Source organism: Drosophila bipectinata, chromosome 3R, assembly GCF_030179905.1.
Source record: "Drosophila bipectinata strain 14024-0381.07 chromosome 3R, DbipHiC1v2, whole genome shotgun sequence".
NCBI classification, from domain to species: Eukaryota; Metazoa; Arthropoda; class Insecta; order Diptera; family Drosophilidae; genus Drosophila; species Drosophila bipectinata.
The window spans coordinates 12,074,536-12,097,904 of NC_091739.1; the positions used below are offsets into that span (position 1 = coordinate 12,074,536).

At 39.7% G+C, this 23,369-nt stretch overlaps 1 protein-coding gene across 5 annotated transcripts in view; it reads right to left on the reverse strand.

Moving 5' to 3' along the window:
• Positions 1-23,369, reverse strand: part of LOC108129823 (atrial natriuretic peptide receptor 1) — a 37,186-nt gene that overhangs the window by 4,270 nt on the left and 9,547 nt on the right. For 2 of the 5 annotated variants that reach the window (XM_070281052.1, XM_070281051.1), the window contains exons 5-8: positions 4,077-4,191; positions 2,101-2,245; positions 818-1,244; positions 31-759 (exon numbers count right to left, since the gene is read on the reverse strand). In XM_070281052.1, the coding sequence (XP_070137153.1) occupies positions 31-759; positions 818-1,244; positions 2,101-2,245; positions 4,077-4,191 (1,416 nt within the window). Of the gene's footprint in view, positions 1-30; positions 760-817; positions 1,245-2,100; positions 2,246-4,076; positions 4,192-7,714; positions 9,071-13,465; positions 13,716-23,369 lie in introns of those variants that run through there. The other 3 variants (XM_017248079.3, XM_070281054.1, XM_070281053.1) reach the window with 3 other exon arrangements.

The following is a 23,369-nucleotide window of genomic DNA, read 5'->3' on the forward strand; positions in this document are numbered from 1 at the left end:
ACTTAATCTTTAAAAACTTTAATAACTTACTGCTCCAGTAGGCGTGGCTGTTGCAGTTGCCGCCATCACTCTCGAGATCGAACCTCGTCCGCCGCAGGCTGTGCAGTCCAAAGTCTGTGATCTTGAGCACGAAGCGAGAGTCCACGACGCAGTTGGAGGACTTGAGGTTGCCATGCGACCGAATATCCGAGCTGTGCAGAAACTGCATGCCCCTCACGATGTCGTGCATCAGGGACAGTCGGAACATCCAGTCCAGCTGAAACTGCTCGTTCTCCAGGATGTCCTGTAGGGATCCCTTTGGACAGTATTCCGTTAGCAAGAAGCTGCGACGCTGGTCCAAGCAGGCTCCATAGAACTTGACCAGATGGTCGTGCTGAAGGTCCTTCATGCGCTTCAATTCCAGCATCAGGCTGCGAGTGAGCAGGCCGTGCACGTTGTCCACTTCGATGGGCTTGATGGCCACCTTGCTCTTACGGAACATACCCACCGGTATAAAGATCTGCCGATCGCCGTTGATCGAGACCATGTCCTCAGACATTAGGGTCAGCTGGGAGCTCTGCTTCACCAGAGAGTGGAAGGAGCCGCGTAGTCCCCGCTCGGCCGCGTCCCGAAACATCACATCCTCCAGGGACACCTTCCAGCTCATCGAGTTGATCTCAGCCTCGGCGATGTAGTGACGATAGCCAAAGAAAAAGCACACGGCCATCACTACCACCATGCTGCCCAGGATGATCGAAAGGATTGCATAGCCGGGTAGAGCTGAACAGTAGTTGAAATTATAGATAAAAAGATTAGATTTGAAAATTCAGGGTCTTACAATTATCGGGACACAAGGCACCATCATATCCGCAACTAGGACGATCCGGTGGCGCCTCCTCGCGATCTCCTGCCCAGTGTATCTCCTTGTTGGCCTCAAACTCCAACCGATTGTGCAGGAAATGGGCCACTATCTCGAAGCGTCCAGTGCTGGGATTCATGTCCAGGAGAGAGTAGGCCGAGAGTCGGTCTCCATTGGCGTCAATGGTCACGTTTCCGGTGATGCCAGTGAAACTACGGTTCCACATGCGGCGCACCATGTCCGTGCCGTTGATGGGACGCGTCAGCATGGAGGGATCCTCCCGGATGCTATCGTTCAGGGCATTGGCGTAGAGGAGGACTCCGTCGAAGAAGGAGGTGACGAATGCTGAAATCGGTTCGTTGTCGCTGAACGTGTAATTGTATTTCTCCGCGGCGATGGCTTTGATCTGTAAATGGGACACAGAGTGGGAAATCCCAGACGCATTAATCTCTCTTCAGCTGGCAGTTAGATTCGCTCCATTCTCCCCATTCCCTAAGCCCCATTCCCTGTCAACCAAATGCCGCCAAGGGGCATCAATTGCTGTGCGCTTTTCCAGCGACGCTTTTCCCCCTTTAATTGCTTTGGCCCCCGTGAAAATTCAATTACGCGTCCGCTCACTCGGAACGGAGACGGGATAAAGAAGGAACTTCTATAGAACGTTTTGTCACAATCCATGTGGAAATTATTGCACACCGCACTCCAATCCGCTACTGGCAACTGGCGGATTTTGTTTGCCGTCCTTCTTTGGCCAGCGAGGCTGGAATGGATTTGGCAAGAGCTGCGTTTTCCTAGAAAACTAGCGATTAAAGTTGAATTTCTTAAAGAAAACTGTTGGGAACTATAAATCCTATTAGCGAAAAATTTATAAAGTTCTGAACTGCTTCTTAACACCTCTTACTTCCACTATTAAGAGGCAGTAGTCTGTAACGTTCAAAGTCTTGTTAAGTGCTCCTCTGGCATTTACTTTCAGGTGTTGTGGGCATTGTTGTAATTTACCATGTATCAACAGAATATTGTTTACAATGCCCAAAAGCCCCCTCCCCGCCCCAATGCAAAATAGTCTGCGGCCGAGGGCACTGGAACGTGCACTGGCATTGAGTATGCATGAGGCTGGCCAAAAGAGGAACACGGCTGGCCAAAAGAGGCGAAAGAACCAGCGTAAAAACAAAAGAAATCTGCAAAAATTTTCAAATTGGCTTCCACATCCATTTCCATGCAAATGCCTGTAATTCCCATCCCCAACCGGAGCCACCAAAACTCACCTCATTGGAGACTCGCGTGTATTCGTTGTCATTCGGTTGTTTGGGTGTTACGGTCAGCATGGCGGTGTAGGCCTTCTGTGCCCGCTCATTATTCAAATCCGTATCGTTCTTATCGTACCACGGCTGGGACGTCAGATAGGGAACCCTAAAAATCAAAAAACCCATATATTCATATATTATATTAATTAAATAAATTCGAATAATCATTTTCAATCTGGCACATACAGTAGTCCATCAAAAAAGTAGAATCGTTTGGTTTTCTTTGGTTTTATGGACTTTATTTTTTTGGTTTGTAATATAAATTATATAAATTTATTTATTATATAAATTATGTTGTTTTTATTTTAATCGAGTTTAGGAAAAAACATTTTTAAAGCTAACACTAGTGTATTTATATTTGTTTGTATACATCGCTGAATACATTTATAAAATGTAATTAGTAATAAGTATCCATTTTAAAAATATTCTTTATATTACACCGCTTATTTTTTATGCAATACTTAAACAAAAATATAAGTAAAGTATACACTAAAATAGACAGTACTCTGTAATCATTAAGACTTAAAAGCATTGTGGTATTTTTTAATTTTTTATATCATTTGTTTACACTTCATAGCCCGGAGTATACTGAATGTAATCTTTGTAGTTTGCCCTTTTAATTGTAATCACGCTTAGAGGTTTTTCGATTTGTTCTTCTTTTTTTTTTTGTAAATATAGTTTTTTGTTATCAATGCAGTTTTAATTCGCCTTTGTGCTGCCTTTGGTTTGATTTTATTACCAGCTATTGATATGCGTCATAAAATGTTTATAAATAGAGTGTGTGGTTTCCACATACAAAGGAAAACACACACTAAGTGTGTGGTTTCCACATACAAAGGCCTATGAGAACCAATACTCCTATGTTCGACTTCATGTAAATTGTAAATACATTTGGAATTCATTAGACCCCTCAAGACCCCATTCTGCCCGTCCACCCCGAAGTATATTTACCCTGTTATCATTTGGGGCTTGTTAGTGGTTGGAAGCATTTAAATTTATTGATTTACTTTCTTAGCGTATTTATGAAAGGAATTTATGAAATTCTGGGAATGGGTTTTAATTAAGTTACATTTTTATAAGATCTCGTGGTTGGCTTTTAATCGCATAGCATTCCGATTAGTTCGATCTTTTTTAAAACAGGAAATTGATTAGCTAATCCAAGTAACGTACCGGCATCACATACTATGTACAGTTAGTATATAGATTACTGTGTATATACGCAATAATTTTCCATTGATTGCGAGTGTCATGAAGGTCGGGCGATTAGAATGCATTAAATGCACATGCAAATACAAGCCGTTGCAATTCTATATATTTAGTGTGGAATTTTAGAAAGAATTCCAGGCTGAATCGAACACCACCCCCGTAGAAGTGTTATAAGCGGGTCAAAAACAAAGACCTGGCCAAAAGAGCTGGTCTGCGAGATTGCTTCAGCAAACAAAGAAGCTTGGGCATTACTCAGCACTAATGCTTATGGATAATCATAATGAACTTGGCTCGGAGTCTGGCTTGAGCACTTTGCCTTTTGGCCATTATTCGGACGGCTGCGACCAGACGGAGAGATGAGGTTGAGACTGGGGCTTTAATCGATCGGCCATGTGCCGAAATATGGAATTTCCTCAATTTAAAAATAGTTAGGGCTCTTGTGTGGTAAATGCAGAAGCTATTTTTGTCCAGTGCTTTGGTACATAACATTTCACAACATTAACAACCTTGACTAATGTTGTTCATGCGCAGTTTGTAAAGAATATAAACTTTTTTTTCACAAAATGTGCGCGTGGATTTTTTCACAAATGTTTTATTTTTGTTATTCGATCAAAGTGAAAGGCAACAAATTGTTTGGCAATTGCTATAAATGATCACCTTTTGTGTTTGCCCGTATGTGTATCTGACTTTGTTAAGTAATTCATATGTTTGTCTTCTGTTGAGATACTCACCGCGAAAATAATTCAATATTGATGAAAACGTATTCGCCGCTATCGATCATATTCAACTCCTCGGCTGTCAGCATAATTTGACGTATCGACTGCGGATCGGCGCACATTATGACAACTGCAAAGCAAAAAAAAGAAACCCCAGACAGGTTAAAAATAAAAGTCAAAATAAGATCGATAAATGGGTGATTTTTTTCTTATTTGTGGAAGCTACCAGTCTAACAGGCAACCAACCACAGCCGCTGGTCTTGTCATTAAAAATGTATTAATTTATTTTAAAGCTTCTCCGTCTCGAAACGAAACTTGTAAGCCTGTCAGTCAGTTTCTTTGACGTCAGTGAATGCAAAGCGTAATTCCAAACGAGAAGCACAAAATCACATTGTTTCTTAAATTAAAACTCGAAAAAATCTTGATGGTACTTCAGGTTCAAGTTGATATATGTTTGACAGTACTTGAACAAGTTCTCGATATGTTTTAGATCAGAAGAGAATGGTAAAATCTTGATTGTTGATGAACCACTTTAAGCCAAATAGAATCTTCAAAAGATTGATGTTTAATAAACTCCTTTTGATCTCCTCCTCCTTTATTTGTTAAGTAAAGGATCTTTTTGACAATCTAATGCGGTTTTTACATGCAATTATTTAGTATTGTAAACTCCCAATTAAAAAATATTACTCAGCTCGTATTAATTCCATCAACTAAAATAGATTGTCAATGAAGTTTACAAACAGCTAGGATTTATCGAATCCAGCATAAACTAATACATTGCACATGTAGTTGCATATAGGAGGTGTTGTCCACAAAGCTTGATATGCAAATATGTTGCCATATTTGCTGTACAAATATGTTGCAATCACAAATACGACACAACTATGCCACAATGCAAGCAAATGCCACATTAATTGTTAAGCTTTCACCATTCATTGATACTCACATATCAACTTGCATCTCAACACCCAAGACAATCAATTTCAATTTCAGCGCAGAGCTCTTGCCTCATAATAGAACTTTCGACGTCATCTTGAATCTTTCTGGCAGAAATATAATTACTCAGAGGAGGCGTAGAAGCCGTACAGACAATTTCAAGTTCAGGGCACAAATGTGCAATTGACTTGATTTAATTATAAAATTTTTATTTTCCTTAGTTGTCTCCTGCTTTTATATATTACATGTCTCGCTCTTGTGAGCAGCCAGTTGAGTCATAATATTTATGTTACATACATACATATATATCCAAAAAGGCATTGTTGAGCATAATTGAAGTGAAATGAATCATGGGCCTGAGTTGTAAAATTTGTATACAAATTTAAATAATCACTTTTATTCATAAATCAATCCGCAAACAATGTACTTGTTTTAAAACAATACGAAAACAATAAATAAGTAACGAGTCCAGGAAGTTATCAAATTACCAATAAAAGGTGAGGAATATCTTCCGACGGTATCAAAGTTTGCTTTAACAGAATGACAATATGACCCCCATAAAAGGCCACCAGATTTTTTGTCAATTTTTTTGGAGTCCACAATAAATTTCTAAAAATAGAATGAAAGGTCAATATGAGCCTCAACGAAGGCCATATCTTTGCCTATTTCTATCTTATTTAACTTGTATATCGATTCTCCACCAATCTGCATCGAAATCTACGGACTAATTATATTTTCGATTTTTTGACAAATTTTCTGGAGGGTCCCCTTCAAAAATGGGGAAAATGCATGGAACGACAATATGGGCACCTGCGAAGCTCATATCTCAAAGAATAATCATCCGATTCTTCAGGGGAATACCTTAAACGATTTGTAAGTCGATTCTCCATCAATCTGCATCAAAATCTAGGGACTAATTATATTTTCGATTTTTTGACAAATTTTCTGGAGGGTCCCCTTCAAAAATGGGAAAAATGCATGGAACGACAATATGGGCACCTGCGAAGCTCATATCTCAAAGAATAATCATCCGATTCTTCAGGGGAATACCTTAAACGATTTGTAAGTCGATTCTTCATCAATCTGCATCAAAATCTAGGGACTAATTATATTTTCGATTTTTTGTCAAATTTTCTGGAGGGTCCCCTTCAAAAATGGGGAAAATGCATGGAACGACAATATGGCCACCTGCGAAGGCCATATCTCAAAGAATAATCATCCGATTCTTTAGCGGAATACCTTAAACGATTTGTAAGTCGATTTTCCATTAATCTTTATCAAAATTTAGGAATAAATTATTTTTTCGATTTTTTGTCAAATTTTCTGGAGGGTCCCCTTCAAAAACGGGGAAAATGCATTAAAGATTCTTTATCAAATTGGAATTTTTATTTATTTTTATATATTTTTATATATTTTATATATTTTATATAAAATAATATTTTTTTTATTATTTTATATATTTTTGTCAAAAAATTAAATATTTGAATAAAAACACAAATCACGTCCTGATTTATATCAAACATGTGCTTGATCATTTCTTTGCCCTTGAACTCGGTTCTATTGTTAGAAATCTGAACAATAATTCTCCACTTTCTTTGTCGGCTTCCCCAAATAATTTTTGGCAGACACGAAGCATTTAGTATTCCAGGAGCATGCAAGCCATTAATATGCTTCATTAAGTAAGAAATTGAATTATTTTGGCATCATTTGAAATCAAGGCTTGAATACTTGTAAAATTGATTGTTTCGGCATTTGATATCCGATGCAGTCGATTTTGATTTTATTAGCTAAAGCAAATGCACCATTATGAAATTAATAGCTTTCACCGTATGTGTGCAAATCAATGAACAGAACGCGTTCCCCCACCATTGCCAAGAGCTAGTCCCTAGTTTTTTTTTTCTCGCAGCTTTTTCGCAATTAAAATTCGATTTGCATAGGACTGTTAATCGTAATGCTGTGACTGCCTCACAAAATATGAATAACGATTGTGATTATTTACTGTGTTAATTGCCATTAAATGAAATTAAATGAGCCGTAATTAAACAATTTCGTTACCAGCGCATTGCAAGAATGCAAGTAGGCGAGCGGGTTGATGGTGCGTATGCTTAATATGCGACTATCAGCTGTCTATAATTCGGCTATGACAGCTGACGGCTCAATAACCGCTGGGCTATGGTTTGCCAATGTGATGTTTTAATTAACTGCACGGGTTCCTCCTCTGATCGGAACCTTCAATTCATTAAATTAATACATTTCACAGCGTGTACGTTTGTTGGCAAACATTGCTCATACGCGGCGTAGTACCAGAACGACTATAAATAATATTGTAATTATGGCACATTCACCATCTGCTTTGGCCTGTGGCTTGATTTGGTGCATCTACACACTGCTTCCTATTTATTTGGTTTCTTGAACTTGTCGTTGTTACGTTTGCCAATTATAATTAGATCGATTTCGCTTTCAATGTTGCACGCAATGGGGTCTGGGAGTTCAGGGTGGATGCAGCCCGACATTCATTGGCACGGCAAGTGCATCAGATGGTCAAGTGGCAAGGTCTCTATTTAGTTTCATTACAGATATCACATGGGTGTAATGTGACTAATAAGGTCGATATGTATAGGAAATGATTTTGACTTTAAATAAAATATAAATTATTTAAGAATTTTCATTTTTCGTTTAATATTTATTGCAAAGATTCTAAGAACATCACCACTTACTTCTCGTTTGCATGGCCACATTCTTAAGCATCCGCGTGATGTCCGCCTTGGTCCAGGTTGAGGTGTCGAAACCCAGCTGGTAGACCGAGTGCTCTTCGATGGTGTCGTGGATGGCGGCCAGACACAGGAAGCACACCGAGTTTCCCTTGGTCTTGGCGTTCTCGTTCTGATAGATCAGGGCGGTGCGTGTCCAGTTGAAGCTGTTTAGGATTGCCCGCACCACATTGCCCAGATTGTTCACCTGGGCGCCCTTGAGTCGCGTCAGGGTGGAGTAGCTTTCCGATTTCTTGTTGAACTCCTTAGCATTGCCACCGGTGGTGAGGACGGGAACTTGCCACACATCGGCGTACCTGGAGATGGGGGCCAGGACGTACTCGCAGGGCAAGCCGAAGACGGCGTTAACCTCTGGCCACTGGGTATAGATCTCGAAGAAGCCGATGGGACCGTACTTGGACGAGCAGAAGGTGTCCCGGGATATGAGCTGGATGTCGAAGTGAGTGCCGCCCACGAAGCCCAGACTCTGGATGTGCCGAATACCCAGCTCTAGCACTGGCAGGACCTTGGGCATTATACAGTCGTTCTTGTTATCCGATTCCACGGACGGCAGGAGTGCCACGAATACCAGCTGCCTGTGGGCCACGTTGCCATGGCCGTCGTTGGTGCGAAAGTGCTGCACCAGCTCAGTGGTCTGGGATTTGTGCGAGTTCTTCGTCTCCGGCGTCTTGAAGCTGTGCTCATCAGAGCCAGCTCCGCCCCCCGAGGGTTCCGCATCGTAGAACCACGCCGCCGTAAGTCCCCGACTAGGGATCAGGAGCAGCAGGGTGAGCAGCAGCCGCGGCAGGAGATTCGGAAGCTGGCACTGTCCTCGTTTTCTGGGGCGGAGTGATTTGCCAGCCTGGGGCATCTCGGAGGGAGAGGCTCCTGGAGTTAATTTGTTTGATGGTTTACGCGGTTCGTGTTCGTCAAGCGTTGCTCTCTGTCACTGATTTTGATCGCATTATACATACGAGTATTTAATGTATACGATTATTTTTCAACAATCTTAACTTTGTTTTTGTTTTATTATTTTATCACAGCTCGTCTCCTTTAATTCATTTTGCGAGCGACGCAGCCCGGCGACCTGAGGCAAATTGGAATTTTTTGTTTATTAATTGCACTGTTTTGTGTGTCTCAATTTTTATTAATCACCGTCGATTGTTCAAATTTAATTATCCGTCTCGGACTTTTCATTAGTAAACTGGTTCTCACTCTACCGTATGCACTGGACATGTTTTAACCCTTTTTCGCAATAAATTTTAATTAACACTTTTGCAGTTTATTGTCAGAACAGAATTATTGGAGCGTTCCAAGATGCGTCTGATGGCACAGATGGCCAGCCATTGAGAGAGAAGCCCAAAATGCAAAACAATAATATTTAATATTTGTATTTTTAAATGCAACCCGTGTAGAACAAGCCAAGCCACATTGCAGTTCATTCTTAAAGGAAAAAAACACTTGTGTGTGCCTGTTTCGATCAGGGGATTTTAAATACAAGTCGTAGTCCAGACACTCTCGCAATTAAATTCCATAAAAAACGTATACAATTTTGAACTCATTTAGAATGACTTGAATTTAGTCATTTCTCTAATTATAAACCAAAATTTTTGCATCCACTCATTGCAAAGGCATTAAATTTGGGACTTTGAATAAATTATATATTATTATTAGAATTTCAACCGTAAATCCCCGACTTTCTATATTGGGTTGGACTTCAGATTGTTCACAATTTCACAATTCTTTTACATAAGAATTCTCCTATTTTTAGCCGTAGATCTTTGATTGAACTTTACTTTTCCATATGCAAATTAGGAATAGGCCTAGAAAGTCAAGCTAAATCAGAATTGACTAACAAAGGATTTTTAAAAAATGAAATAAATCCAAATAATACAAACCAGCCTGAGATCTTATTTTTTGTATTTGCTGGCTTGAACTTTGTGTGTGCGAAACGCGAAAAAAATTAATTGATTGAGAGTCGTAAACAGAATATAATTTTTTAAACTCACTCCAAGCTGACAAGGCATATAAAAACAAAAGGGCTAAAAATAAACCGAAATGCGGTATTTAAAATTCTCTTGACCTTCACCTGTGCTGGGTAGAATTTGTTTGCGGTTGACACGTATTCGGAGGGCTTTTGTACTAAATTAGTTGGAACGATTCCGCAGCTGGAATATTACAAAATCTATAAGCATGTAGGTTCCCCCAGATTTCGAATTCGTTGCAAATTTAACGGCAATTAGGAAAGTAAGTAAAGAACGTGGAGAATGGCTTTGTTGTACCCTGAAGAATGATTCGACAGAATCTTCCAATCGCTTTATCGGGGACAGTTCCTGGTCTTGCCAAACATTCTGCCAGATAACTATTGACCAATTTTTCTCCATTCACCGCCGCGTCGGTCATCATCATCACCGGCCGCAGCTATCCGTTCATTAAACTTCATCCGAATGTGAATAAAGCCATGAAGATAAACTTTTAAAGCTAAAAATAGCTTCAGACACAAAAAGAGCCCTCCAGGGCATTTAAATGTGGCCAAAAGCACCAAAGACAAACAAACAATAGTAATAAATACAATGCCGAAAAGAAAAAGTTGCCACAATAGATTTTGGCCAACAAGAAACACGTCCAAAAAAATGGTTAAAGCCCCGTAATGATGCCCTTTGGCGTTCTCGTATATGTAATTTTTATATTTTTGATCCAAGATTATTTTTTGGGATAAAAAATATATTAAATACATATTTTTGTATCCCAAAATAATCTTGTGGTTTTAAGCTTGTCAGCAAACTTATTTCCTGTGACACCGACAGTTGCCAACACTTTCAGTTATTTCAGTTTTGATTGATGCCTGGCAGACGCAGGGTAACTCAATTCCCAAGGTTGTCTAATTGAACGGCCAAAAAACAATTCGTCAAACGCCAAAAATACTGCTGTATGGGAAATATGGGTCAATTTGCGGCTTGAACGGCAGCCAGACAGTCCAAGCTCTCCCTGGTGGGTTTGGTTGTTGTTGCTTGTTTCATGCACTTTTTTGTGTTTATTACTTGAATTTTTTATTATTTATATTGTGGCTGTTCAATTTTCTACGCTTTGGATTGGAGTATTTTGAAGCCATAAGAGGCTACACGTGCCGTGGATTAGGAGACCCCCGTCGGTGGAGCCCCGGCTACCTACCCCTGCCCCGGATCTCATCGTTCAATCAGGTAGCTTTCAATCGTTATAGGTGTCTTGAGATGCCGTTAGGCCACCATCTCCCACTGTGATTGGGCCGAATGATTTATGAGGCTTTAATCTATAATTCGCACATTCGGATAAGGCCTGAAAGAGCTATGTCCATTCATTCATCCATCCATCCATTCAGCCAGCTGTTCATCGGCTTATGCTAATTCATTTATTTGTTTCTCTCGCCTCTGACTAATGAAGTTCACGCTTTATTAATAGGTTGTTTAACTGGTCAACTGGCCAACTGGCCAAATGGGCACTAAGCCCGACGTCACCTGTCGGTTTGTTGGTATCTATTTATAGAGCGTATAGCCCGGTCGAATTTCGCCCCTTCCTCCCACCCGCTCGACTGGGCCATGTTGGATAATTACTTTTCGGAATCTGAAACTATGCAAATAAACCGGCAATGATGTGCTTTCCATTTTGACCAGGCTGACAAGCTGGAACCGTTAAACGTCGCTTAATTTATCATTCGGCCAATTAAATTATTTGTTCTGATTGAGGTTTATGAAAAGTTTATTGGATCAACGCCAAATCATTTATTCACAGTTGCCTTTTGGTTTAAATTATTCATTGGCTTTATTAATTATCACTAATTTGCTGATACGCTTATTAGGGTATTAATATGGTCGTTAATATCACCACTTTAATAGCCTTCTTTGCGGTCATTACTACTCTCCTTATTTGTTGGCTAATATTATTGTTTTGGACTCTTTATTATTTGTTTGTTGGTTGGATTTGTGCTGGCATGGCATATTTTTGTTTTCCTTTTTTTTTCTGTGCCGAGAGAAATATGAGCTGCATATTCTGAGGGTATGGTTTATTTTTAGCTTTACTTTAAGAAAATAAAAACACAATTGAACGACGCGTAATACTTGAAGTTGGGTAATCGCAGACAATAGTAAAAAATGAACGCCATGAACATCCAGTGTTCCGTGGAATTCGGCAAGGCAAGTCTAATAATAATGCCTCCATTTTGCTATAAACTTATAACTCATTAGTCGTGTAAACAAATTGCATGGGAAATACTTTTTAATTCCAATGAACTCATATCAATTACGCTATTTATTGCATTTATCAATCAATTTAATTAGCCATTTGCATGTTGTGATTCAAGCACCTGCTACAGGTGACAGAATGCAGTAGAATGACTGGGCCAACATGTTTTAAGTTCGATCTTTCCGTGGGCGTTTCAATTGCACTGTTTTCATTCACTAGCTCGGTGCGGTCTGGGGAGGTGTGAGTGTTTCCCTTTTACAAGAAAACTTTTACAAATATTTACGATGAACATTTATTTGTACTTTGCACACTTTATGCTGCGAGAATTGAACGGGCAAAAAAACCAAAACAAAACAGGCAAAATGAAAACAAAATGTGAACAATGTTGAATATTCCATGGAGGACGCGAACCCGAGAAGTACGAAAATCTAAACAAAACTATCAAAATAGTCGAAGCTTAGATGCGCTTTTCTGGGGGATTTTAAACCAATTTTTGAAAGCCTATAGTGATGTATTTAAAAGCTCTCTAAGATACTTTTTTGTGAAATATCTTTACGAATGGTATTTCAAGTTCAACACGTCTGTCAACACTGCCGGGTGCCCTGGGGAGTGCCCCAGCACATCGATAGTTTTATAAATTTTCGCACTTCATGTCACTCGTTTGTCAGAACATTTTGTAATGCCTAGTTTTTTTTTTGGGACAATTGGAGGGAGCGATGGAATAAACCGTTTATGCCAACTGGCCGTTCCATAAATATCTCTGGCAAAGCAATTAAACCAACCGAAAAAACGAAACCCCAGAAAAAATATACGTAAGCCTAATAAAACATGCAGGTTGAACCCAATTCTGTTGTTGGTTTGCACCTGAAAACAAGTTTGGCTACTGAGACTGGAATCTGGCTACTGGCTGCTGGTTCTAAGTATTTTGTTTGCTCCGATGGCTAATATTTGGAACAAAGCACAAACATATCAAGGTATCATTTTGCGAAAAAGACAAATTAAATATTTTGAGGACAAATGCCACTTAATATTTCTATCTAGAACCCCTTTACATTCATTTCGCAATCAATTCATAGTCTGTGGGCCATTTTTGGTCAGAAGTGTGCAGTATTGGCATGCTTGTGCCATAAATCAAATATATTGTGTGCCTAGGAAACTGAAATTGTAAACAATCGACATTGACAAATAAATAATTGCGGATTCCGTAAATATTTGAATAACAAATCAAAAGGCAGATCGATAGTGGTAAGCTGGAGAGGTTTTTTGTGGCCAATAGATTAACATTAATATTTCTGTGTCATTGTACCGATATAAAAGTGTTAATTGCGAGCATGGGTTAAGCACTTCATTTCACATTTGGCGGCGTCGCCAGCCGGCAGATAAAACTCATCTGGTCGACAATTTTCAATTTCACTTTTTCTCAACGGGTTATTTATAGTTTGCCTTTCTGTTGCAGCACATTGCGGCCGCTCAAGATCAAATTGTGACTTTATTATTTACTTTTAATTATGCGCTTTTATCTTATCGCCTTGTGGGGGCAGCGGCTGCTACAGCTGCCTCATTGATAAGCCCAAACCGCTGGGCATACAAGATTTTCAACAATTATATCCACTTGAAAAAACCAAAAGCAGTCGCGTTTCCAAATAATACATAAATACTGCGAATTTGAAAAACGCGCGTTTTGGCCTCTGAATTCCAACCGATTCTCGATGCGTTTCGTGCGCAGTTTTCTGAGCGCTTCGCACACGCTCGACCCGCAAAACCGAACTGAACGAGCGACTCGGAGGCAGCGTCCGACGACGATGGCGCTGCCGGCAGTGGGCGGCGACGGAGGCAGCGACTGCGGTGGAGCAGCAGCCCCACGGCAGCAGCAGCAGCGAAGGCGTCGACGGCAGCTGTGTACCGCTAGGCGTATACGCAATATTTTGAATAATTCAAGTCAAAGCAAAATGCAGGAATATGTCCTTTTAAAAAAAATTATAATTTTAATATATTTTAGCTTTTAAAATATAAGAACTTAAAGAATTTTTTTTTTAATTAATAATAAGAATAAAAATATTACCAAGAGAAATGAATTTTCTTTGCAAAAAAATCTTGTCTAAATATAAGAATGGATCGCATTTAATATTTAATATTTTTATGCAAATTCATATCCGTGTGGTTTCTGATCCCTTGTGTTCCCTCATAATTTTTTTCGACAGCTGTTGTTATGATACCCTCAAAAATCAATTCAAAGTTTCAGTTTTGAACTCCAAGTGAATAATAAATCATAATCAACAAAAGGAAGACCGAGCCTTGGGAATACGCATGTGTTTGGCGTAAAAGGTCCAACTTGGTCTTAGCCAGCTCTCACCGGACTGCATACAGTTGCCCGTTGTCCATTACATTCGCAAATCCAATTTGAATTTCAACTACGCTGTAGATACATTCGTCGGCTGTCCTTTTCTCCGGCTTTTGCCCCCTCTATCTCTCAGTATTCTGCTCCCTGTTTTTAGCATAGATTACATAGCCATGCATACAGGGGGCAGATAATACGCATACGCAGCGTGGCACGCATAAAGTGTTCGGGACACAGAACATTTCCTAGTCTTTCCTCCTTCATATTTCAGTTTTTATCTTCTCTGGGTTTTCTTCATTTTTTTTCACAGACCATTTCTAGGACTTGAACCCAATAAATCACTGGGATGAGACAGAATTTTTGGTAGTAAGGACGAAGGAATGAAATGCACTTGTTGCCCATCACTTTATCTGTGTCTACGCTCGGGGGCTCATCTTTTGTGTTTCGAGGGCAAGCGTGTGTGCCGGCGAAGGTTTGCTTTTTGTAATAATTGTTTGCCGACCGAGTGCAAGTTTGTTGTGCCAGCAATTTTCGGGTTAAACCAACTGGGACTTGTCATTGGAACTGGGACAGAGAAAAAGGACATGGAGTGATACTGAGAGCCCTTTATGCATAACCAATTGTGGCACTCAGACACGGACCGGGCCATAAATTAGATTCTTCCTGTCACGCATCAAATTCAATGGCAGCCATTTCTGCGCAATTCCCATTTCCTGTTTAGGCCATCAAATATATGTGTGCTGTCTGATGGTTGATAGTTGATGGTTGAAAAGATAAGCACGCCAATCAAAAGGAAATCTATTAGTTTGACTCCCGACCTATGGCGATGTGGCACTGGCATTGTAGATGCGTCGGGTTATTGATACTCTGGCTAGGCCAGCACTGAATGGGCGACTTAAGACGGCTTTGTCGCACGCGTATCGATTTTCCTTACCGATGCTGGGGCGATTCAATCCTTCCTTTTGAAATTGAAATTAAATTCCTATTCAGTTTTGCCAGCCACTTTGTCAGCCATTTTTATATTCAGCGAGGACGTTTACATTAAGGTTTTACTGCCAATTCGCAGCTCGGCAATCCTTATAAATTGTCAATAAAGCGCAAATGAGTCAAATGAAGTTGCATGGTAAAAATGTAAAGCATGCTTCTGTCCATCTCCATCTCTGGTTGCTACTCCTCCTGCAGCTCCTGCTCTTATCCGACAGTTGTCCTGGCTCTTTCCGGCCAGGAGAACGGAATGGAAATGGTTGCAGCCAACAAAGAAGGCAAAATGCCACCGACAGAGAAGGAGCAAGCCGAAGAATGCCAATGTTGATTGCTCCGGACAAGGACACGGCCGGAAAAAGCACAATGACTGGCTTAAGGGACAAAGCCGTTCACTATTGCATATTACGCACTTTTCGTTTGTCAAGAGACCAGAACGAAATGAAATCCTCTCGTTAAGTAGTATTTTTATCGAAATTAATAAATAAAAAAACACTTAATATTCCCATGCTCCTCCTCTCGCAGGCTGTCTCTGTTTTATTTCATTTCCCATTGGATGCATTCAATATGCGGCATGCCTGCGGCCGGAAGTGCAAGTGCGTGCTGCGTGCCATTCTTATTTGTCTAGGAGGGGAGAGCTTCCAGCAATGAGCTGCGGCTATAAATGAAAACAACAAACAGTTCCTGAATGTCTATCATAACGAACTGGAGAGTTATTGATTGAAGAAATACTCTTTCAATGGCTATGAAACTAAATATTACATTAGTCTTCGATAATGGAAGTCCACAAAAAATATCTGTCCATGACTAGAATATTAAAGAATATTTCCATTAGGATACAAGCCCCGCAAATTTTCATGAAGCTGAGTCAGAAATTAAACCATTCAAAGAAATTCTAAAAATGCTTTCCCTTCGGGAACATGTAATGAAAAAATCTCGCAAATAACTTGTTCACAAGTCAATGTCTAACACACATTTTTATCGCAGCACATGGAGGTGCTTTGTTTTGTGTTGGGATGCATTGTTTAGCCGCTCAAAGGACTCGTGTGTGAAAATCCTGCATACGACAGACCCCACAACTAGCTGATGTGTTGTGTGTTTTTCTGATTTAATTGTTCCACCAATTAAGTTTAGCTTTAACTGGGACTCAGCACCACTCCAGATCCAGATGGAGGTTCAATTGCAGCAGCTTAGCTCTTGTGGAAGCCTTTGTTCAATTAGTCTTATTACGGTATGCTTACTACACAAAATATCCGGTTAACTTTGCAACGCAATTACGGCGTACTTATAGCCAACCTTGGACCGTCTAACGAGGCTAAGATATATTGGATAAAACGCAAAACAATGAATGAAATTTATAATTAATTCGCTTTGCAGATTTTAATCTAAAGGTTGCATGGTCCTTTATGAAAACTTTGCGGAAACTTTTCCAGGACCTAAACTAGTGCTCCGCGGGGTGCAGTGCAGTTTATCAAAACTTTTGCTTCGGCAAAGTCACAAAAATGTAATATGAAAAAAATGTGGTGCATCCTTAGGCGCAATCATGCGGCAAAGTCCACACAAAGTGAATCAGTTTTGTACTCCCACATCCGGCCTCAATCGCCTTGCAGCCTTACAATCCCGGGCGTGACTGTACCCCTGCTTAGTCGTGTGTGAGTTGGTGTGACTGTCAGTTTTGTCAGCTTTTCGGTATGGATAACTGACTGGTTACCAGTATGTATGCCAACCGCATATCAGCATTGCAAACTAATACCCAAGCTTCAAAGTGTTTCCAAAATATGGCTTTTTAATACCCTTTTAAGGATGAGAATATTATTTTGTAATAGTTTGAAGTATACATCGCTTTTCATAAAGCTCACTCTATTTCTCACATCTCTTACCCAATTTATTTAAATTAAATTAAAAAAAGTTTTACTGAAATTGATAAAATAGATTCTCTTCGGCAGAATACCTTCTGAAAAAATAAAACTTCTAAATATTCAGAGAAAAAACTTCCACTGACTGGGACTCAATTTTTGTGAAGTGAATTTCCAGTTCGTTAGTTTTGCCAAATTTGATTGCTGGTACTGAGTACTTGGGGTCTCAGATGGGACGCCTGAGCTATGGCCACATCTGTTGTCGGCGTTATTACCCAGCTCAGGGCTGTTAATGATGCACTGCGGCCGGATGACAGGCAGTTTGGCCATGACACTACCGACCACCACCGACCGCCACCGACCACCACCACCTACCACTGTCACCTCTGCCTCTTTTGGGCCAGTCCATTTCTCTGAAGGGTTTTTGGCATTTTATAGTCTTGCCACTTTAACGATTTGCGCCATGCCGCAATGCCCAGAAGTCAGAATAGCCGGAAGCATGTAAAATAATTGAAAAAATAGGAATTTCATACGATCCACATAACAATTAATTAGTCTAGAAAAAGTTCATATATTTCGTGGCCCAGGGCGAGGTTCAAAAGTGAAAATATTTGAGAGAAACCCAAAAGCACTTGGCCATATTAAATGCGAAAAATTTTAAAATATTTCTAAGGAATAACAAGTGCACTAGAGAACTTATTTAATTAAAAAAATAGAGCCACAAGACATATTCTTCATATTTTTTAGAATAGCTGCAACTGTTTTTGGCTTTAAAAGTAAAACATAAAATTAAGCCTGCAGCAATGTTGGGTATGACCTAGTATGCAACATTTAAAACACTTTTTGGCTACCAATTACATGAGGGAGGAAACAGGAAAAAAAATGAAAACATACAGAATGTATGTTGAACCTTTTTCTGATTGCCTTCCATTTGCATTCTGTGGCTGCTTCTGATTGCTGAAATATACGAAACAACATGCAATTGTATAATTTATGTGCAATTTGCGCCTGATTTCATTTTAATTTGCTAATTGCTAGCTAACAAGGTATAATGTCAGAAAAGTTGGTTCGCCAATTTATGGAGGTCCTATTAAATGATAGCATAGGGAAAATAAATTATGGAGAATCCTTAAAGCTTCTGTTTTAACTTTGTTGACTTCCCTTTGCTGTTCGACCGAAAGACTTGTAGGCATTTGAATAATTTATTCTGGCGCGGGGTTAACTTATCCAGTAGCTATTTGTTTGCCTGATATCCTTGTTTTCAATAAATACCCAATTATTTATAATTAAAGCAATCTGTACATTCCCACATCCAACTAGTGCAATATGGGGATATTAAATGTCACAGAAGCACAAATTGTTTGGCATACCAACCGGGGGTCTAGCAAATGACATTTGAAAAGTGGGGTGCATTGGAGTAGATTTAATTGAATTTGTGTCCAACTTTCAGAGTGGAATGTTCATTTTGAGTTATTTGATTGTTATTAGCTCTTTGGGGGCCTTAGTTCTTCAATGATTTGGTTTGGTGGGTATTAGGAAAGACACATATGTTAATAAGGTTGCCCCTAAAATCACAAATATCATTATTTTAGTGCTATCATGAGCATACATGTAGGATAATATACACATCCGGGCACAAAGGTATAATTTGAATTTAATTTTGTCTCATAAAAAATTATTAGAACTACGGCGTGGCTCTGGCAAACTAATTTGCATACCTACATGCTGGACTGTTTATCCTGGCAGTGGGGCGGTGGGTTATGAAGGGTTGAGTTTGCAGGACAAGTGCCAGAAGGAGTGTGGTAACAAGCTGCATTGTGGTCTATTGTGTTGCCAGTTAATGAGGTTTACAGTGTGCTCCTCGGCCGGGCTTGTAACAACTTTTGTTGTGGGCTCAACACGGCCGTCTGGTGGGGCACAATGTAATTCATAAGTGCGACTGGTTTTTTGTTTGCAAAATACATTTAAAAGATTGTGTGTTTTTTTTATTGTGATACTCTGCACTGGAAAATGGACTATAACTAGCCACTGCTATCGCTAAACTAGCTAAAAATTAAAACCGTAAATTCAGTTTAAACTTTTCGCAGGATTTGAGCGGATTTTCAGCTGTGAACACGGCTTTTCACTCAACGGCGCTAATTGTATGCATTAAAATAAAACTTTTTGCATTCTATGCCGTGGGATGCCGTAGGATGCCGTGGGCGGGGATTTTTATCTAACAGTTGCCACCTTAACGTTCAATTTGCTACAAAATGACAAATCAGTTGGAAAAAATTTGAAAACTGGCAACTGCCAACAGCCAACATCCAACAGTGTAATGGGAAAAGTACAAAAGTAACAAAAAGTGAGAAATAAATTAAGTATGAAAATGAAGCTGTCAATAAACTTGGTTCAACTTGCAAATTTGCAGCAAATATTTGTTGGATTTAATCCCATTTTCCAGTCAGCAAAGTGCTGGCAAACACAATTAGTTGAGTGCTCAGCATTCCTCAAAGATTCTTCTATTTTTTTTTCGTTTCGAAAAAGTTTCCGGCCAAGAGCAAGCAAAGTTTTAACAAACACATTCAGTTTCGGGTCATGGAAAAGAGCTCTATTTGATGGCATGATTGTTTCAAATTTAAGGATAAATTCTTTGATTTTTTATGTGAATTTCGGTGTCGGAATTTTTATCATTCTGTGACTGCAATTTCAACGCTGCATTACGCGGAGATGAAAATACAATTTTCCGCTAACTGACAGGCGACAGCTTAGCATACGCTGACAGCTGCAGGACCGGTGTAAAAAAAAAATGGAAACATAAAATTGACACGGGAAATGGTGCGAAAATCTGTGTGAAAGTTATCACAAAACTGTCCCATTGTTCTAGGAAATGCATTAAAAATAAATGGCGAAAACTGGGAGAGTGTGAATGGTGTTGGCCAGAAATGTGCTAAGCGAAGACCACTTTCTGCAGCGCTTAAGAATTTAAGTTGAGCTTAACCAGACTGCTGAGTAATGGGCAAACAAAGGAGGGATTCGGAAAAGTGGCCCCCAAAATAATAAATTACTGCGAGGGCAATTTTATTGCATACTTGCAGGGGCAAGGAGAGATTCCCCCGTTTGCATGTGGCAAGTATCCGCGTGGTATCCTTGTGGCCGACTGGCAGTGAGTTTGTGCCTCTTGACTTCTCCTCGCTGCTGGGGACTGCAAGCTGACGCCAAAGCCAAGTAAATAAAACCAAGCAGACGCGCATCCACGAAGAATGGAAGCGGAAATGCAACGCATTTCATGGCACTTTGAGCAGAAAAATGCATTTAAGTGGCATATAAATTTCGCACGCTCACAACAAGCCGCAGAATAAACTCGGTGGCCGGACTCAGACTGGCTAAAGCCGGGTTATAGTCAAAAGTCTCGCGGCGGCGATAACTGTCTGCTGCTGCTATTTATAAACAATATGATTGCTCAACAAATTCATCCTTGCGGCCGTGGATTTAAGAGCTAAAGTGAAAAAGTAAAGCGGGCATGTCTGGCATGTAAATTGAGTTTGGCTTGGCCGAGTAATGGAGTGTTCATGAAATGATTTCAACGGCTTCGCCGGAAACTGGCGAGGCTGCCGAGGCGAAGGCCATGGAAAGTGGTAAGACATCTTGCGGCCAGCAAGGCAATTAAAAAATAATTTGCATTCATTTTGCCAGAGATGGAAGAAAGGAAAGAAGCTCTTGAAAAGTAAGTAATTGAGGGAGAAAGTGTATGAATCATGAATTATATACAACGGAAAATGTACTCGATTACTTTTCAATTACTCAAGACTTTAAAGAGGATTTCTTAGAAAATAAGTAGAAACTGTTATACCATTAAATGATATACCATTATAACAAAAATGTATGTATTAATTTAAGGCCCCAATTTTTTGAAAAATACTTTTTATGGTGCCATGCTACATTTTCTTGTGTCAAACCATTTACTAACTCAACTAATTTTTGACCCAACCCAGGCAAACACAATCCCGGCGAAAAACCTTTTACGGCCAACGTCAAGTTGCGGCCACGTTTTTTCATGCATGACCGACCTGCCCAGCCATGGCCACGCCCCCCTGCCCCGTTTTTGCCCAGTTTGAAGCTAACCCAATGTCTCGGCTTCCGGACGCGGCGCGCTCCCGCCAACTTGCAACGCCGTGCTGTGCACAATGTTAACGACAGGACAAGAGGAATGGCTCCGGCATAAAGCGCCGGACAGGTACAAACACATAGCCACCGATACAGATACAGATACGTTGATGGGGACACCAACACAGATACAGATACGTAGAGACAATGCATGGTGAAAAGCGCAAAGCCGGTAAACAAAACAAAAAGAGCAAACGAAACGGAAACTAAATAGGGTTAACAAGCGGCTGAAGGAAGGGAGACTCCGGGTACTAGGACCTAAAATCGAAAGCTTGTTATTTTACTTAATTGCATGGCCAGGATAGCAATTTTCATATTTGCCAAGTGACACGGGAACACGACAAAAAATATGGAGCATTTGGCTAATGCAAGTGATGGGAACAATGAAGACACTTTAGTGGAGCAAGTCACTTAGTTAATTAATAGGTGCCTTAATTGAACACTTTTGATAGGCTAATTCACTCAAAATTAAATGTTTAACACATCAAGAGAATTCTCAGCATTGCCATTATTTTAGTCACGATTTTTTTTCGAATTTTTCAATTCGATTTTAAAACCAATGTGGCGTATGCGTAATCTCAAAAGCCAACAATCAACAAATTACACAGCGCGCAAACAGAAAATTCGCTTTACGTGACACGCAACTCGTTCGCCTTTTGTTTTCCTTATTTTATGTTTGTTTTTCAGCTCAGAGCAATTTTCATTTGTCAAAGGAGCACATCCAGGGTTGGAGCCTGGCGGAAATGTGTTTACCCCTGTCGCATTAGCAGACAGCTCTTAATGCCTTTTCCTCCCATGTTGTTTTTTTTAGTTACCACAGCTCATGCTAAATGAATTACATCGTATGCACCATTTACTAACGTTTTCACATCCCTTTTGATTTATTTATTGTGGTCGTGCAGTTTATGAAAAATTCTAAAGCCTCGGTGTTACATTAAAATTATTGAATGTGCAAATAAAATTTATGGCACTCGCATCTTGCTTAAATATAAGGTTTCTTAATTGTGGTATAATGGCAGGACCGGAACAGGATCCTGAATACTGGCCAAGAATGTCAACAATAAACAAATGGCCGCCGCAGTCATAACACTAAAGTTTCGGTTGATTTTCGGGTGCCGCCTGCTATCTCACCCAGGCAGCAGTAAACGAAATTTATTAAAAACATCACGGCCATTGCAAAAGTTAAATGTTTCGTGTTTTTTTTTTGTGACTTTGCATTGAATTGCAGATTTTACCAGTTTATAATGGGTTTTCTTGGTTAAACGGATAAACTCTTGGGGAACATGCGAAATTCATTATTCAGATGAAAACTTGAACTTTTGCCAATATATATATTATTTTATAATAAAAAGAGACTGCATTTTTCTTTCACATTCGGTTCTCTTCGAAATTGTTTTTTGTCTTGAGTTTCTTTCATGGATTTCGTTGCCTCTAGCTCGGATTGGTATTTATGGCAAGCCGAGGGTGGAACAACAAAAATTGCATTCAAAGAACCGGCAACTGCAAAAATTTATTTATTTAATGTCTCCGAAGCGTTTTGCAAACGATTTTCCATGGTCCTTCTTTGTATGCAAGGCAGATGATGTAGAATCGCCTAACGAGGAATTTGCGAATATCGATGAAAAATAGTTTCAAGCTTAAGCTCTGTGCAATTTTTCAATTTGTTTTAACAAAAGAATAGTACTTCAATAGAGAGAGGATTTATTATTCATTTTTTATTTTGTTACTTTGAAACAAGCATTTGGCAAAAGTTTTTAAAGGAGTTAAGTTCAACACTGTTCTTTTAATTACTTAGGATATCATTTATTTAAAAATACTAAGTAGTCTTTTACTAAGTACCATCATAAAATTTACAAAACCCATCTGGCAGCCATTTCTCATTTGCCTTGTGGCCGGAAAGTATGCAACAGTTTTCTCTTTCCATTTTTTATGCAGATTAAGTGATTTTTCGCTATTTTAGCCTTGGCTCGGGCGTTTTGCAAATGACAAACATGTCGGCTTAGGTACGAGAGCATTGCTCACAATCTGCTCAGGAAGTGCTTCGGATTCTGCATGGCACATTACCCTTATCGCTACCACAGAA